Raw genomic sequence first — 19784 nt, forward strand, 5'->3', positions numbered from 1 at the left:
AATACGATGGAGTAAGGAGAGCTACTTACTTCATCTATGGACTAAACTGGGTAGTAATGGCTTTTCTTTACTGGACCACAAATAGAGTTGCCGGGAGTTGTGCATCTGACAACACATGGCCACGCCATTTATTTTTTTTTGATGCCAGATTTAGTTTTCTATATAATTCAAGAGATCTCAAAAAATATAGGTGTATTGTAGCTATATTCCATACATTATTGGCAATACATCACATTACATGCAAAACCTGATTTATACAGAGGGTAAAAAGGTCCCTGCTCAATAGAGCTTACAATCTAAAAGAAGAAGGGTGTATGAAACACAAGACATGGGCAGGATCAGGACTCATCATAATTAGAGATGTGGCAGAAATCTGTATTTTACACAGAGAGGAATTTATGTTATAAGGGCGAATTTGGCGTTGGCTTCACATCACACCGCTTCACGATGCGCAAATGCGATATGAATACGCTTATTTACTAAAATGCAAAGTTTCACCCCAGGCATCGAATGCTGGCGACTTTTCACTAGCGTTTCTTCGGCTGTGCGAGCATTTCATAGGGAAATGCGCTAGCGTTCATTTGTGCCTACCGAAAATTCGCTAGTGATCTTGCCCTTAGGTCAATTTGCATACGGCGGGTAATTTAAAGTTGTATGGACGTCTATATAATATAATGTCCAGGGAACCTTAATAAAGACAAGAGAGTTAATATAATGCCCGACACATGAGCCCACTGTAAAATGAATGTTCCATATATTATAAAATCCCGCTTAAAAAAAGGAAAAGTCGCCAGCGTTTTTTGAACTTTAAAGTGTTTTCGGCACACAGGATATGATGTAAGTGACAGAAGATTGAGGAAGACTCACCCTGTGTGTGTATATATATATATATATATATATATATATATATATAGATAGATAGATAGATAGATAGATAGATAGATAGATAGATATACTGATACACTTCCTTCACTGTGGATAATATATAAGAGACAGAGCCCTGGGGCATATACATACCCCCTACCCCATATAGGCTATTTATGAGCAGGGGGATTATATATGTTATTCGCAGCACATGGGCTGTATCTGTATTATATACAGACAAGCGGTTGTATACCAGTTATACACAGAGCAGGGGATATTCTAGTGTTATGCACAGAGCAGGGGTATATATTTCTGATACAAAGGGGCCGGGGGTATCTATGTAATACACAGAAAAGGGGCAGATCTGTTTAATACAAAGAGACGAGGCACAGCTGTATTATATACATAGCAGGGGTGTCGTTTTGCAATATACAGAACATATCTATATAAAGCACAGAGCAGGGGTCTATATCCTAATGACATACAATAGAAAAGTAACATGTAAATATCCGTAGAATTGATAAGTTTTTTGGTTGGAGATTTGTTGGGAAAGAACAAGGAACAAAAGGAGAGGTAAGGGTACTTGCAAGGAGCTCAGGGGAATATGATAGTAGAACTTTAGGAACTAACAAGAAGAACTGCACAGAGGAGTTCATGACTGAAGAAATGGGGCTCTCCCTTAGTGTAAAGCTGGCCATAGATGTTGAGATTTTTAAAAGATCAGATCCTCATCGTGAGACCACGATTTTCTCGTACGAACTGACCATCAACTAAAAAGACCAATTTGCCAGGAAAACAAAGGGGAGCTGCTTGGCCCTGCAAACATAGATACATTGCACTGGGACCCACAAAGATTTTTTGACCTGGCCGATCGTTCGAATCCCACTAACCGCACGATAATTTCGAAGGATTGGTCGGACTTCCCTAAAATCGGTCGTTCGGCAAGAAGAATCGTCGCGTCTATGGGGAGCTTTAGGCTGTCAGGGAATGCTGGGAGTCGTAGTAAAAGAGGCAGCAGATCAGACAGTCCTAATATAAATCAGTGGGAGAGTAAAGGGAGATTAATTTTCCTTCTACAAACAATTGCCCCCCTAGGTGACCCCACAAAGGGCTCAGGGTGGTTGCACCTGCTTATACCGCTCTGTATATAAATAAACCCTTGTGCTCCTTCCAAACGCTCTTTTTCAGATATGGACACAGCGGGGCTCAGTATACGTTTCCCCTGCCCAGCGCACAAGGTACAAACCCGAAAAGTCCGCTTCCCTGTCACCTCTATGACATCACAAACCAAGTCAGATCCTAAATAATAGAATAAAAAGTTCATTCTGTAATTTCCCTTAATTATACCAAATGTTACACCTTTGGCTTAACCCCTTGTTTCTCAGGCTTCCAAATGGTTAACCCTATCATGGGCAAGCCGTGGTATCTGCTGGGCAGGGGGATAATAACTGATCCGATGCAAGACAAGCTGCATTTCTGCACACACACTGTTCCTACCTGCACCAGTAGTAGAGATGGAGTTTTGGCCAACAGCATCCTGCTATTTAGATCTTGATGGCAGCAGCCGGCTTCACAGATGGTGCCCAGTCAAATCTCAGAGGAGGAGGCAGTGATGCTCCCCTGGGACGCTGAAGACTTTTTAATCCATGGACAGAGTCAGGTGTGGCAGCCAGAGCCAAACTAGGGGCATGGGGAGGGTTGCGGAGAGGCAGGCAGAGGTGCAGGTGTGTGGGCGCAGGGGATGGCAGAGGATGGGATAGGTGGAAGGGTAGTCAGGCACTATGAGTGGGTTGGTGGATGTATTAGTTTCTATCCCCTTCCCTTGGATCCCTTATCAGCACTCTCTTCTCTTTCCCTCAGTCTTTTACCCTGTTCCCGGGAATGCTTCTTTGGCCTTCTGTCTAACCTCCCTCTTCTGCATAACTCAATATGTCTAATCTCTCTTCCATCTCCCTCTCCTGAGCCTGCAGCGTCTTTCCCCCTTCCCCTACTGTCTACCTCTCTTCTTTCATCAGTTTTCCCCTCTCCTTTCTTTTGTGCATCTATTCCTCTGCCTCTTCTCTCTTTGCAACCCTTTCCCTCCCCTCCTCCTCTCTGCCTCCTTCTCCCTCCCTCTGTCTCCTACTCTCCCAAGGTACGGAGCCAGGCTTCTTCTCTCCTCCTTCTGCCGTCTCTTCCTTCTCTAATTCTCACCCTTCAGGATGGTAAATTACCTAAAAGGAAGAAAAAAAAAAGAGAAAAGAAACTTGCCATTAGCCCAAAGTTTTAATGGATGGAGAAGGATTTTGGTGCACCCTTAGAGCACCCAACTAAACAGGCTGAGAACTCTGCTCTTCATCCAGGAATCCCTACAACATGATTTAAAAGTCATTCATTGATCATTTTTATTATGTGCCATAGAAATACTCTCCTGCTTTCTATCCCTGTCAACAGGCTGCTCAGTGTCCCCTCTGCTTTGTTCACTTCTGTCTTTTATACAAAGAGCTGACAATTTCTATTACTTTTTTTTTTTTTTTATAAACGGTTGAACATTTTTACTAGTCCTCTTACAAATTCAAATTTAGGAAAAAATTCTTTACATAAAGCTGACATATTCCACTGGAGCTTACAATCAATGTTCCCTATCGCATGTTCATGGCTAATTCTCTAAAACCTGGTTGTAGTCTGTGGGAAATAAGGTTGTCCTAATGTGTCCGAAATTGCACCCGTGGGATTTCAGGTGTGACCTGCATTTTGTGCCGGACTAGGAATCTGGTCTGAGGTGCAGTTCTCAGGTGCAAGGGATCCCTGCACCCATTGGCTGGTGGTGAATAGAGGTGGAGCTTGCATCCTGAATCTTTATCAAGTTACCTGGTACCCATGTCCAACCAATCTCATGCCCTAATGAATACAGCAGTGCCAATTGCAGGTAGCACTGTATTCACAGCAGGGCACAACTCCATTCTTTGGGGCAGAATGCAAAAAAATGGTGTTTTGTGCTTATTTTTATGCCCCAAAAAGTGAACACAGAACCTAGAATGTATCCCAGACACTTCAGATAAATACAGTGTCCCCTTTGTTCTTCTGTCTGGATTTCAGATCCTTGCAAAGCTGGAACCAGACGCCAAATGTCCGAACTGGACAGGTGACAGTTCTAGTGGGAAAAAGTGAAATTATAGCAATTTGTCTTCTCTATTTCAGTCCAGCTTTTTATGGCACTAAACAAAAACTCTTCCCTGATAACTACAGCCCTGTGGCGGGTCCAACAACGTCACCAGGCAAAGGGCATCACATTTCTTGGATGGATTCCTAGAAACTGGATCATTTAACTCCACGTGTGCGTTTAAGGCAGCACATATCAATATTGCCCTTTTTGTTTTAACCCCCTCCCCCCAGTGCCCCCCTGTGAATGTGAATCGAAAGTTCTCGGAGAAAGGAGTAAAATCTATTTGTCTGAGTGATTCTGCCGCTGTCCACTTGTTCTGCTGCATTTCATGCTGGGGGTTTATCATCTATCCACTGATACCAGTATGTTTCTGCCTCTCCACCTGTGCCCGTCCCAGTTGTGCCAAAGCTGCCATTAGTGCTAGTAGTAGGGGCAAAATACTGCATATTGAGCCTATACAGGTATGGGATCCGTTATCTGGAAACCTGTTATCCAGAAAGATCCGAATTACGGAACGTCCGTCAACCATAAACTCCATTTCATCCAAATAATCAGAGTATTAAAAAGGATTTCCTTTTTCTGTGTAATAATAAAACAGTCGCTTGTATTTGATCCCAACTAAGATATAATTAATCCTTATTGGAAGCAAAACCAGCCTATTGGGTTTAATTCATGTTTACATGATTTTCTAGTAGACTTAAGGTATGAGAATACAAATTATGGAAAGATCCGTTATCTGGAAAACCCCAGGTCCCCAGCATTCTGGATAACAGGTCCCGTACCTGTACTTGTACTTGATCCCAACTAAGATATAATTGATCTTTATTGGAAGAAAAACCTGCCTATTGGGTTTATTTGATTTTACATGATTTTCTAGTAGACTTAAGGTGTGAAGATCCAAATTATGGAAAGATCCATTATCCTGAAATCCCCAGGTCCTGAGAATTCTGGATAACAGGTCCCATACCTGTATTTGATCCCAACTAAGATATAATTAATCCTTATTGGAGGCAAAACCAGCCTATTGGGTTTATTTAATGCTGACATGATTTTCTAGTAGACTAAAGGTATGAAGATCTAAATTACGGAAAGATACGTTATCTGGAAAACCCCAGGTCCTGAGAATTCTGGATAACAGGTCCCATACCTGTACTTGATCCCAACTAAGATCCAATTAATCTTTATTGGAAGCAAAACCAGCCTATTGGGTTTATTTAACGTTGACATGATTTTGTAGTAGACTTAAAGTATGAAGATCCAAATTACGGAAAGTTATCGTTATCCGGAAAGCCCCAGGTCCCGAGGATTCTGGATAAAAGGTCCCATACCTGTACAAACCATCCTGTAGCTATTCTGCAGTTGAACTACAAATCCCTGCATCCTGCGATCGCATTTTAATTCTTTAGAATAATGTCTGGGAGTCGGCCGTTTACATTTCTGCTCCTGCGCTCGAATACTGTAAATGTAGGTAATTTCAGTTGCAAGCAACCTGTCCAGCTTAAATGTATTATTAGTGACTGTTTAAAGTCTGTGCATTACTAATTCTGACTCCTGAACTAATGTGGCATTAGCGATGGTGAAGATCCCTTTAATGCCCTTTTTGTATTATTAACCCTTGAGCTGTGTGACAAGGATCCAGCGCTCTCCTCCAATGCCCCTCTGGAAGGCTGGAGGGGTCTGGTTGAGACAGTGGCAGCCCCTCGTTGCTCAGATCATGCGCTGGATGCCTGCGAGTGCTTTATTGTCCCTGGCATCACTGCAGGAGATTACACAGCCAGACATCCCTGCACTGCAGAGAACGACTGCCAAGTGAAGAGCGATGCCAACGTTCCTTGTCCTACAGCTCATGAACTGGGGCTCTGTCAATTAAACTACCCCCAGATCTCAGTCTGGAATCACAACTCTCTTCTAAATATCAGTATCTAGAATCCCCCTGATTTCTCTTCTGCATCCCCCTGTCTCATTAGTCTCCAGCTCTCTCCCACACATGCAGTCTCTCTCGCTCTCTCTCGCTCTCTCTCTCGCTCTCCTGTTGCAGAGCCTCCCTGCAGAAATCTAAAGCCGTCACTGTTTCACTTTAATATTAGTGACACCATTTTCATTGTCATAATTAGAGAGTATGTAATTAGCCAGTGTCAGACTGGGGTTTCCTGGGCCCACTGGCGACCCCCACCTGAGTTATGAGCACCACCGACCCTTCCCTCCCCCACCGCACACCACATACCCTATGCACTTGACTCCTTACTGACGCTGCTATCAGCTCCTGTCACTCACCAAGGAACAAGTGGACCTGGATGATCAGGGGTCGTCGTGAGGCCCACCAGGTTTTTTCCCAGTGTCCCACTGGCTCAGTCCTGTACTACACTGATGCAAGCAGTAGGACAGTTCCCACAGCACATTTGCATAGAATGTATGGGTGATTGTACCAGAGGAGTAAAAAATGGTTATTATTCTGCACATGTGACTTCAGCTCTATCTCGTCTATCTCCGTGCCCCAAATATCTCTACTGCTGTTTTCTGCCTCTTTTACCCTCCACCTCTCTGTGTCAGACTCATCCATTATTGTCTTCATCAGCAACACAAACCCCCCTGCCTCCTCCATACTGAACCCTCTCCTCACTCTCCGCTCGCCTCACACGCTCTTTATCTCTGTCAATTAATTCTTTCAGTAGAGACAAACTAGTCATCCCTCTTTCTACACATTTCCACCCCCTCTCCCTGCGCCCATCAGCACCCCCCACCCCACACTTCTCCCAGTCCTAAGGGAAATATCATATATATTTATTGGAACTATTTCTGTACTGCTCTGAATTAAATAGTACAGGTATGGGATCTGTTATCCAGAAAACTCTGAATCTACCCAGAGACCACTATCCCCACTGTTGCTATAGGCACCTCTCCCTACTATACCTGCTATCCTACAGTCACACTCCCTTCCCAGAGACTAATATCCACTGTTACTATAGGCACCATCTCTCCCTACTATACCTGCTATCCCACAGTCACACTCCCTTCCCAAAGACTATTATCCACTGTTACTATAGACACCATCTCTCCCTACTATACCTGCTATCCCACAGTCACACTCCCTTCCCAGAGACTATTATCCACTGTTACTATAGACACCATCTCTCACTACTATACCTGCTATCCTACAGTCACACTCCCTTCCCAGAGACTATTATCCCACTGTTACTATAGGCACCATCTCTCCCTACTATACCTGCTATCCCACAGTCACACTCCCTTCCCAGAGACTATTATCCCACTGTTACTATAGGCACCATCTCTTCCTACTATACCTGCTATCCCACAGTCACACTCCCTTCCCAGAGACTATTATCCCACTGTTACTATAGGCACCATCTCTCCCTACTATACCTGCTATCCCACAGTCACACTCCCTTCCCAGAGACTATTATCCACTGTTACTATAGACACCATCTCTCCCTACTATACCTGCTATCCCACAGTCACACTCCCTTCCCAGAGACTATTATCCCACTGTTACTATAGATACCATCTCTCCCTACTATACCTGCTATCCCACAGTCACACTCCCTTCCCAGAGACTATTATCCACTGTTACTATAGGCACCATCTCTCCCTACTATACCTGCTATCCCACAGTCACACTCCCTTCCCAGAGACTATTATCCCACTGTTACTATAGGCACCATCTCTTCCTACTATACCTGCTATCCCACAGTCACACTCCCTTCCAGAGACTATTATCCCACTGTTACTATAGGCACCATCTCTTCCTACTATACCTGCTATCCCACAGTCACACTCCCTTCCCAGAGACTATTATCCCACTGTTACTATAGGCACCATCTCTCCCTACTATACCTGCTATCCCACAGTCACACTCCCTTCCCAGAGACTATTATCCACTGTTACTATAGACACCATCTCTCCCTACTATACCTGCTATCCCACAGTCACACTCCCTTCCCAGAGACTATTATCCCACTGTTACTATAGATACCATCTCTCCCTACTATACCTGCTATCCCACAGTCACACTCCCTTCCCAGAGACTATTATCCACTGTTACTATAGGCACCATCTCTCCCTACTATACCTGCTATCCCACAGTCACACTCCCTTCCCAGAGACTATTATCCACTGTTACTATAGACACCATCTCTCCCTACTATACCTGCTATCCCACAGTCACACTCCCTTCCCAGAGACTATTATCCCACTGTTACTATAGATACCATCTCTCCCTACTATACCTGCTATCCCACAGTCACACTCCCTTCCCAGAGACTATTATCCACTGTTACTATAGACACATCTCTCCCTACTATACCTGCTATCCCACAGTCACACTCCCTTCCCAGAGACTATTATCCACTGTTACTATAGACACCATCTCTCCCTACTATACCTGTTATCCCACAGTCACACTCCCTTCCCAGAGACTATTATCCACTGTTACTATAGGCACCATCTCTCCCTACTATACCTGCTATCCCACAGTCACACTCCCTTCCCAGAGACTATTATCCACTGTTACTATAGACACCATCTCTCCCTACTATACCTGCTATCCCACAGTCACACTCCCTTCCCAGAGACTATTATCCCACTGTTACTATAGGCACCATCTCTCCCTACTATACCTGCTATCCCACAGTCACACTCCCTTCCCAGAGACTATTATCCACTGTTACTATAGACACCATCTCTCCCTACTATACCTGCTATCCCACAGTCACACTCCCTTCCCAGAGACTATTATCCCACTGTTACTATAGATACCATCTCTCCCTACTATACCTGCTATCCCACAGTCACACTCCCTTCCCAGAGACTATTATCCACTGTTACTATAGACACATCTCTCCCTACTATACCTGCTATCCCACAGTCACACTCCCTTCCCAGAGACTATTATCCACTGTTACTATAGACACCATCTCTCCCTACTATACCTGTTATCCCACAGTCACACTCCCTTCCCAGAGACTATTATCCACTGTTACTATAGGCACCATCTCTCCCTACTATACCTGCTATCCCACAGTCACACTCCCTTCCCAGAGACTATAATCCACTGTTACTATAGGCACCATCTCTCACTTGCATCTTTTCATCATGTGCCCATTACAAAATGTCATTCTTATGTCAGCTCCTTCTTATTTCTCTCTCACTTCTTCTTGGATGGCATTTCCCTTGCTGCTATGATTTTTGTTTTCAAGCCAATAGTAAAGTGACTTAAAGTAGAGAGTGAGGAATAAGACAGAGCTGTAATTGTTCCCTGGCCCCATTGGTAGGTAGGCCTGAGCTCTGTAGCAACAGATGGCACTAAGCCCAGGCATGTGTGTAAGTGCAGAGTGTGTGTTTCTGTAAGTGTGTTAGTGAGTGTGTGTGTGTTAGTGAGTGTGTGTGTTAGTGTACATGGGCAGACAGCGATAAACACTGAACATTTACATCACCTGTACGTGTCACAGACGGGAGAGAGCGCCATGTTGGATATGGGCGCCAGGATCTGCAGCTGGGTGTGATGGAACACAAGCCTTGAAAGACTGGGAGGAATGAAATGATGGGGAAAGATTAGATGAAAAAAATAGAAGGGAGGGGGTTGGGGTTGTTACAGAAAAGAATTGCTGGGACAGCTGCTGTTGCTATTTTGTGACTAGTGTTTCAGTTCCCCCCCTTCCTGTATTAGTGACGGTGTCAGAAGGGCAGGGTGTCACGGGCGAGAGGGGTCGGGGCTGCTTTCAGAATGTACAGGAGACAGTTACACAGAGGAGACAGTTACACAGAGGAGACAGTTACACAGAGGAGACAGTTACACAGAGGAGAAACACAGGAAGGTGAGAGAAGTTCTTTTTAGGTCTCGAATAGCAACGTCGCAGGGAGTAGTGTGCCACAAGGAGTCACAATGAATGTAAGCTTACCAGATCAGGGCAGGGCTGCTGTGATTGTATTTATGCGATCTGGTAGCCTTAAGTGCATGCATTAGCGTATCACAGGGACTTACAGTTAGTTTATTACAGTATTGCAGGGAGTTACAGTGAGTTTATTACAGTTTTGCAGGGAGTTACAATGACTGCATCACAGTATGGCAGGGAATTGCAATGAATGTATTACAGTATTGCAGGGAGTTACAGTGAGTGCATTACAGTGTTGCAGGGAGTTACAGTGAGTGCATTACAGTGTTGCAGGGAGTTACAGTGAGTGCATTACAGTGTTGCAGGGAGTTACAGTGAGTGCATTACAGTATTGCAGGGAGTTACAGTGAGTGCATTACAGTGTTGCAGGGAGTTACAGTGAGTGCATTACAGTATTGCAGGGAGTTACAGTGAGAGCATTACAGTATTGCAGGGAGTTACAGTGAGAGCATTACAGTATTGCAGGGAGTTAGTGAGTGCATTACAGTATTGCAGGGAGTTACAATGAGTGCATTACAGTATTGCAGGGAGTTACAGTGAGTGCATTACAGTATTGCAGGGAGTTAGTGAGTGCATTACAGTATTGCAGGGAGTTAGTGAGTGCATTACAGTATTGCAGGGAGTTACAGTGAGTGCATTACAGTATTGCAGGGAGTTACAGTGAGTGCATTACAGTGTTGCAGGGAGTTACAGTGAGTGCATTACAGTATTGCAGGGAGTTACAGTGAGTGCATTACAGTATTGCAGGGAGTTACAGTGAGTGCATTACAGTATTGCAGGGAGTTACAGTGAGTGCATTACAGTATTGCAGGGAGTTACAGTGAGCGCATAACAGTATTGCAGGGAGTTACAGTGAGAGCACAGTGAGCACATGACAATGTTAAAGAGGGACAGTGAGGACATTACCAATGGTCGGAGTCGTAGGACAAAGTAACAGTTGATCAGATAGTCAATGAGCAGAGCTGGTGCAAGTGTGGGGTCATCAGCCAACTACAAGGATCTGTCCTTCTTCCGCATGATGCAAATTGTAAACCCACAACTCAATCTGTTGCAAATGTGCATTTGGGCAGCTCACGCGTGTAGCAGAAACATGTGTATGTCTCGGGCATGAGTCCTACATTTACTCTGCAGTCACCCTCTAACACCGGCTACACACAAACAGGGCAAAGAGAGAAGAATAAAGCAAATATGTCTCCTCTGTTATTTGAGATAAGGGCTGGGTGGCTGCCCACGCTGCAGGACATTTTATTTTTAGCCAATCTAAGCAGGTTTCCAAGGAGCCGGAATAAATTTTAGGCTGAGTTTCATTGCACGGAACATCACGGCTAGATATAGGAAAATATTGGCTGTTTATTGCACGAACATCCCATTTCTGGAGTATTTTCTCGCAGGGGTCACTGCAGTGATACGTCCAATTACATGTCAGACTCTTAGGCCAAGGAATTCATCAATGTTTGGGCACTGGGGTCCTCACCCTATGGGGATTATACTTGCTGACCCCATCAGGAGCTGCCCAAATCCCAGTCACATGTCCATCAGGGAGACCATCGTTTACAGAAGTGTAACTACCGAGGACTCAGACCTTGCTGCTTTAGTGGGGCCCAGTAGGTAAAGGGGTCCCTAATTAATGAGCAATCTCAACATATATTGGTAAAAAAGTACACCACTGATTATTTAGTTCCCTATGTGGATCAATGATGAGTAAAATCTGCCCACGTTTGTCCAACTCAACATGGAGTGATAGAGATTGGAAAAGTGACGCTCCAAAATAAATATAGACTTAATGTGCAGAAATCCCATGGTCCCATGTATTTTGGATACAGGTATGGGAACTTTATCTGGAAGACTAAAGGCAATGTCGCTACATGAGCAGATCTCTTCCCGATATGTCCACATAGGGCCCAACGATCAGATCAGAGTGGATCCGATATGGGCGGTCAGATCGCGGGACCCCATAGACGCACAGATTCGGTCGTGATCTGATAGGGTTTTTTTAACCTGCAGGATCGAGATTTTGGCCAGATATCGATTGGGGAAGCCCATGGGATGCCCCAAACGGCCAATGAGCTACCGACTCGGTCTGTCGGCAGCTTTTATCAGCCCGTGTATGGCGGCCTTAAGGGTTTTCCCTGAATTCTGAGTGCTGTGCTAAAATCTATTTTTGGGTAGCATTGACCTATTGAGGGGGAAGGGTTGGGAATTTAGGATTTAAACCTCCTCTTTATACTCCTCCCTTTTGAAAAGGATTTGGAGTGGATTTGGAAGCAGGTTAAGGGAACCTTCCATTTCCCGATTTTCAGTGTTCTGGATTTTGGGACGCTGGATAAAAGGTCCAACGCCTGTAAGAGATCCCAGATACAAAAGGGTAACTTTGAGTGGGGCCACATTGCTTGGGTGGGGCCACATTGCTTTTACAAAGTCCAGGGCCCCAACACCTCTAATATGTAGAGGATTCTGGAACAACGAGATGAGCAGGAGGGGCTGCACTTTTGACTGACTGTAATGACCCTGAATCCAACACCTACCAACCTTAAAGGGATTCTGTCATCAGAAAACATGTTTTTTTCAAAACACATCAGTTAATAGTGCTACTCCAGCAGAATTCTGCACTGAAATCCATTTCTCAAAAGAGCAAACAGATTTTTTTATATTCAATTTTGAAATCTGACATGGGGCTAGACATTTTGTCAATTTCCCAGCTACCCCTGGTCATGTGACTTGTGCCTGCACTTTAGGAGAGAAATGCTTTCTGGCAGGCTGCTGTTTTTCCTTCTCAATGTAACTGAATGTGTCTCAGTGGGACATGGGTTTTTACTATTGAGTGTTGTTCTTAGATCTACCAGGCAGCTGTTATCTTGTGTTAGGGAGCTGTTATCTGGTTACCTTCCCATTGTTCTTTTGTTTGGCTGCTGGGGGGGAAGGGAGGGGGTGATATCACTCCAACTTGCAGTACAGCAGTAAAGAGTGATTGAAGTTTTTCAGAGCACAAGTCACATGACTTGGGGCAGCTGGGAAATTGACAATATGTCTAGCCCCATGTCAGATTTCAACATTGAATATAAAAAAATCTGTTTGCTCTTTTGAGAAATGGATTTCAGTGCAGAATTCTGCTGGAGCAGCACTATTAACTGATTCGTTTTGAAAAAAAATAATTTTCAAATGACATTATCCCTTTAAGGTGGCCATAGACGTAACAATTACGATCTTTTTTGGACAAGATGTTTCCAAGAAAGATCATTGGTTCCAATACACATGTGTAGAACTGAATGGTCAGATATACAGAGAGAAACAATAGAATTCTACCTGTATCTGACCATTCAGCACTAACAATGGCCCATTTTTGGTTGACTTCAAAGACACCTGATCAAAATTTTCCATCCAGCCCGATCGACGATCCGACTGATCTCCAAGTCTTCTGCCGATATTATTTGGCTCTTTTCCCCTAATCCACACCTAGCCGCACTAATTTAACACTACTGAGAGCAAACATAGAGAAATAGGGGAGGGGGTGGTGGGAAACGCGCTTCATGCAGCCTGAGAACCCACGCGTCAGTGACCCCCTGGCAACAGAGCTGTTAAGACTGGAAGCTTTTTAGCTGCACTTTCTGGTGATTGAAGCTAATCCTGACATTTTACTTGTTACACAAGCACCCTACAGATGCCTGGGGGGGACGGCAGCCTGAGAGTTCATTTAAGGATTCCTCGCTCTTCCAACTGGGTGACGGCAATTTTACAACTCGCTTGTTATTAGGGATGCGCCGAATCCAGGATTCGGTTCGGGATTCAGACTTTTTCAGCAGGATTCGGATTTGGCCGAATCCTTCTGTCCAGTCGAACCGAATCCGAATCCTAATTTGCATATGCGAATTAGGGTGGGGAGGGAAATCGCGTGACTTTTTGTCGCAAAACAAGGAAGTAGAAAAATGTTTTCCCCTTCCCACCCCTAATTTGCATCTGTATTTCGCTTTTTCTGCTGCTCCATGCTTCGTTACGAGGCTTTACCCCCCACAATTTTTCGTTTTCAGAAACGGCTGATGTCACTTCTTCTAATATCGTAATCCACGCACTGATCCTGCTGCAAAGCTGCAATAAATAGGATCTATAAATACAGATCAAAAGTGACAATTTCTCCCACCCCCAGCGGAGTGCTGCGTTGCATTTCGCGGCTGAGCAAGGCTTTTAAGGTTTCTTTTAGAAGCGGAATTTGACCTTTAACTCTCAGTCTGACGTACTGTGAATCCTTTAGCTTTAATTGCCTTGCATTGACCTGTTTCTATGATGCTCTTTTTTTAAGCTTTATCGTTTTGTTACGGTTATATTTACTTCTGCTGGAAGGCAGAGCTCTGAATCCACCACCTCTTTAACATGGAACTCCTTTTGCCTTTGCCGTCCATTGGGTCTCAGTTGTTTGTTCAGTTCCCTTTATCGCTAATATGTTTCTCTGCTGTATTTTGTTGAATCCTTTAATCCCCTCGTCTCTCAAGCTTATCCCTTAGGTATCGCCGAGCCTCGCTCCCTATAATAAGAAGCTGAAATCCTGTGTCACACCAATACTTTTGTCCTGTCCCCTGATGACTGACATCTTTATTCTCGCCGTGGGGAAGAGAAGATTTGTGGCACCTTTGAGCTGTGCAGAAATCCGGTCTCCCTAAGGGACCAGAGATGTGAATTGTGTGTTTTTATTGAACTCTCTATATTTATAGTTGGAGACGTAGGGAGTCGTTGGATGGAGGGATCTGTAGGAACAAGTCGAGGGAATAAAATGACCCTTTTAGCTGAAGAATGTGCCGACTGCTCCTCTGCCAGTCACGGGATTAAAGGCAATAAGAAGAATTGGCTGCAGGCTGACCCTTGGCTGCTAATAGACCATGCAGGGAAATACAGTATTAATCTAAATAGAACAAAATGCTCTGGCTTTGATGTCGGCATGAAAATTCATGGTAATAACAGAATATCCCTCTGAAATATGAATTTTTGATTTCTGATCATGGTTCATGTTTGGTCCTACTTACTCACAGACAGGAGCAATGGGAATGTTTCCATTAAATAAACAGTTCAGTTTTAGTTGCATGATTTACTGCGGCATGTCACACTACTATACCTGTTACTATACACACTTTCTCTCCCCTACTATACCTGCTATCCCACAGTCCCTTCCCAGAGACTATTATCCACTGTTACTATAGGCACCATCTCTCCCTACTATACCTGCTTTCCCACAGTCACACTCCCTTCCCAGAGACTATTATCCACTGTTACTATAGGCACCATCTCTCCCTACTATACCTGCTATCCCACAGTCACACTCCCTTCCCAGAGACTATTATCCACTGTTACTATAGACACCATCTCTCCCTACTATACCTGCTATCCCACAGTCACACTCCCTTCCCAGAGACTATTATACCACTGTTACTATAGACACCATCTCTCCGTACTATACCTGCTATCCCACAGTCACACTCCCTTCCCAGAGACTATTATCCACTGTTACTATAGACACCATCTCTCCCTACTATACCTGCTATCCCTCAGTCACACTCCCTTCCCAGAGACTATTATCTACTGTTACTATAGGCACCATCTCTCCCTACTATACCTGCTATCCCACAGTCACACTCCCTTCCCAGAGACTATTATCCACTGTTACTATAGACACCATCTCTCCCTACTATACCTGCTATCCCACAGTCATACTCCCTTCCCAGAGACTATTATCCACTGTTACTATAGACACCATCTCTCCCTACTATACCTGCTATCCCACAGTCACACTCCCTTCCCAGAGACTATTATCCCACTGTTACTATAGACACCATCTCTCCCTACTATACCTGCTATCCCACAGTCACACTCCCTTCCCAGAGACTATTATCCACTGTTACTATAGACACCATCTCTCCCTACTATACCTGCTATACAAAAGCCACACTCCCTTCCCAGAGACTATTATCCACTGTTACTATAGACACCATCTCTCCCTACTATACCTGCTATCCCACAGCCACAGACAGTCATTTTATCTTAGAAGAGGAAGAGAGATGGCAGGTCCCATTATTATTCAAAATGAAGATTCTCTATGCAGCTATAATCTGGTGCCATGCGATGGCGGTGGTGGGTATTGGGGATAAAGCCCCCCTCTGTGTTTTGGGTGACACTGCAGTCATGGGGTCTACTCCCCTAATTGTTGCACCACTGGACCCCTAGTAACAAGCAAAAGGCTGCACAAATCCACAATGAGGTCCTTCGAGGCAGCAAAAGCTGCCCAGGTAATGAGATGCTTGCAAAACAGAACAAGGTCAATGAGACTATCGGTCAAGCATTGGACTATTGGGCAGGGGGGGCCTCCTATTTTCCTCTCTGGGCAGCAATAAATTTAACATACAGTAACAGAGGTAACTTAATGTAACCGTGACCCAGGCAGGGAACCAATCATCTGGGTGGACATTTGAGATGTTAATGAAATGGAACTCCATTATATAGTAGTCGTCTGCCACCAGGGTAGAAATGTGGCAGCTTCTCTTCAGCTTTTAGGAAATCAGACTTGCCAATTCATATTGGCTGTAGTTAATGTAAGTAAATAGAATTGTTGATAGCATGGTAAAAGGAACACCATAGTGGAGTGCTGTACAAAAGCTCCACTCTTTGTGCTCTATTCAAGAGGAGTAGAATGGAAAATTAAAGGTCTAAGCTTTAAGGGGGTGGTGGTGAATTCTGGAAATAAAAAGGTCATTTATGTGACTTTTTTTGTACTTTGCCAGGATATTATTCTAACTCAAATAATGTATTTCTGACCTTGTTTAAAAATTGAAACCAGAACTCTCTTAAAAAGGGAAAAATGTACATTCTTTGTAATTAGGTTATACTTTATTTCTTACAAATGTTCATTAAACATAATCATTGGCAGGAAGCTTTCATTATTTCAGTATCTGTGAATCTTCAGGAGCAGCCATGGTTGATCTGTCGAAGGAAACCGAGAGAATGACTCTTAATTATATAGTGGCCCCAGGCAACGTCATGGAGAGTAACCTTTAAAACAAAAGTCTGATAACCCACTTAATATTTTCTAAAACCATAAATGGTCCCTGTAATGCCCCTGTTAAACTTCTACTTCCCAAATTTCAATGTAGGTGGCCATTGTAGGCTCTTGGAAAATCACCAAACATAGGACAACATTATTTATATATCTAGGGCCTCCTTAAACTGTAAACTGTTGAGTAACAACTCTCTAGCATCACCTGAAAACATGCTGGAAGCTGTAGTTTGCACTCCAGAACCTCTACACATTGTACCCTATGTTTTTAATTTCCAATCAACCAACATCAGCCAGAGGCTACAATTTGAACAGCCTTGATATTAACTGTCACTGTTGATATCTCTCATTAATATCCCAGAAGCCATATCTTTCACCACTCCTGGTGCCTGATAAATCTGTGATGCATGGTCCTATCAACAGGCCATAGGATATAAAATGAGATTGCTATTAACAGCATGGATAAATCCATCTACCATGTATCAATGTCAGTTTAGACATCAGTTGGTCTACTCAACGCTGGGCAGACTCCGCATCGCACACCTTTCTGTCAACAAACCTCTGACTGTCATATGAGAGCTCCCTTTCAGTTCTAATCAATAAGTACAAATCTAACCCATATCAGCTATTTTTTGTCTTTGACTCACTTTCTTTGTCCTCCCTCTAAGGTTTCACCTTCAGCCATTAAACCACAAGGCTTTGAAGGCTATTACAAGAACAAGATGGATGATATTCAGAGAGGGAGAGCGAAATATATTTTCAAGAGCCTTTCCCAACTCTTTTTTAATCCTAAAACCTTCTGTGATTGCATGGAAGTACCTTCGTCTAATTGCCACATCTGATCCCCTACCATCATGTTTTTCTTCTTGTAAAACCAGGACTTTTTCTGGTCCACCCTTTGATCTCAGAAACATCTACTTTTTGTAGGTAAAGGAAGATTCTTATAATTTACTCTTGTCTTGGTTGCTCCCACCCCCACTTTACCCCTAAGTTTCATGCTATCACCATAGACCCCTGATGTCTATGTGCAGATCCACCAACAAGGCTGCTATATCAGGGCCCCCTCACACGCCTGCCAGGCCCCCTTTGGGTCCTCCACAAGTCAACACTACAAACCTCCATCCCCTTGCAGGTACATTTTCCTTTGCTAGGAAGGCTGGGGGGAGGGGGTGCTGTTCGTCTCAGGCCAGTGAAGACCAGGTCTGAGCCAACGGGTCCACAATGTTGGTGTCTCTAGTATTTTTTTTTTTGTCCCAAGTGCTTAGAGAGAATAGGAGCCCACTTGTATGTATGATGTAGGATATTGGTGGGTGAGCCTAGGATAGCACCAGAGATCCTGTAGGTGTTACTTACAGTTGTTTCCAGATGACTTTGATGTATTAAGAAAGAGGATTGGTTATAATCATTCTCTTGGACCCCTTTCATTGACAAGGGTTGAGCTTAGTAGGGCCCAGAAGAGTAGGACCTGACTAGACTATGCAAAATGACATGCTGCATACAAAATACCTGCTGCTGTTGAGAATGTATGGCTGGTAAGCAAAGGGCAGGCTGATAAGAACAAGAGATTCAATGGCAGTCATTTTTATTCCTTAATGATTAAGAGCAGTAGGTGACAGACCCCAAGGCTTCCATTACTCTTAATAGAATAGCAGCTTTGCGTGAGGATGCCGGGGAACTGTAAGCAGACAGAAGGTTGGCTGCCCCTTTCATCCTACCTTATACCTGTAACATATAATTGGATAAGATGAGATTGCTTCAGCTTCCCTTGGGGTTTGGGGGCCATTTCAGGAAAAGGTAATAAATGTCAGACCTAAAGTACCCAGCTCATTTTATGTGATATTTATTGCTGGAGGGGGACCAGTGGAGGGAGTGGTGGGTCAAATAGCCGTATGTTGGAACAGGTCATTTGGATCTGCCATAGAATCTTTATGCAATAAGTAAGCAAATTAATGGCACAATTTAATATGCATCCAATTTCCAAGCACTATCTCAGGATATAAATCCTAGACGTTGTAAATTATAAATATGGTCATGCTACATGAGAATGATAAATGATTACTAGCCCTTCAATTGACAAATTATTAAGAGATACAGAGGCAGAAATTTGATGAAAAAATAATATTTGACCTGGCACATGCATAAGATTCATAATTTGATTACCATGGACCAAGTTTTTGCACCAGGGAATGAACTGACACAAGCCTTGGGTTCAAGTATTATGGAGTTTTCAAGCCATGCTTCTGCCACAACAGTGGTAGGACTGCAATCTATCAGCAGCTCTTTCACTGGTGACCATAACATTCCATAGAAAGTTCCGTTATCCAGCGCCGTAGATATTTTTGGTTTAAAGCTGTGGTTCCCAAACTGTGGGGCTGGCCCCATGGGGGACCTAGAGAAGTGGCAGGGGCTCTAGCCAAAGGTTTCTTTAGAGAGAAAGTCTGCTTACTCTTCAAGATACACCTAAAAGCTCAACTTGAAGGTCATTTAGGGTGAGATTTGGGGTGAATATTGATGTCCTGGAGCTCCGAAGGGGACTTGAACCAAAAACATCCAACAACCATTGGTTAAAAGGATGTGTTCCAGGACATCCATATCCATCCCAAATCTCACCCTAACTGGCCTTCAAGTTTAGCTTTCAGGCAGGCTTTCTCTCTAAATCAACCTTCAGCTAGAGCCCCTGCCACCTCTCTAGGTCCCCCAGGAGACAAGGTCTACATAAACACCTTCTACAAGGCTCAGCATCAAGTGTTAATTTTTCTACTGAGCCTAAGAAATTTTTGCAGAGAGGACAGTAGCAACACTTTACTGATGGACCATAATTTAGTCAGTAGAA

The 19784-nt window shown here is 43.9% G+C and overlaps 1 protein-coding gene across 1 annotated transcript in view; it reads right to left on the bottom strand.

The window, feature by feature from the left end:
• Window positions 1–9554, bottom strand: part of crhr1.2.L (corticotropin releasing hormone receptor 1, gene 2 L homeolog) — a 66084-nt gene extending 56530 nt beyond the window's left edge. Inside the window, exons 1-2 of the mRNA XM_018234883.2 lie at window positions 9460–9554; window positions 2362–3077 (exon numbers count right to left, since the gene is read on the bottom strand). Coding sequence (XP_018090372.1) covers window positions 2362–2400 — 39 coding nt within the window. The 5' untranslated portion in view covers window positions 2401–3077; window positions 9460–9554. The remainder of the gene's footprint in view (window positions 1–2361; window positions 3078–9459) is intronic.
• Window positions 9555–19784: the final 10230 nt, after the last annotated feature.

This window comes from Xenopus laevis, chromosome 9_10L, assembly GCF_017654675.1.
Source record: "Xenopus laevis strain J_2021 chromosome 9_10L, Xenopus_laevis_v10.1, whole genome shotgun sequence".
Lineage (NCBI taxonomy): Eukaryota > Metazoa > Chordata > Amphibia > Anura > Pipidae > Xenopus > Xenopus laevis.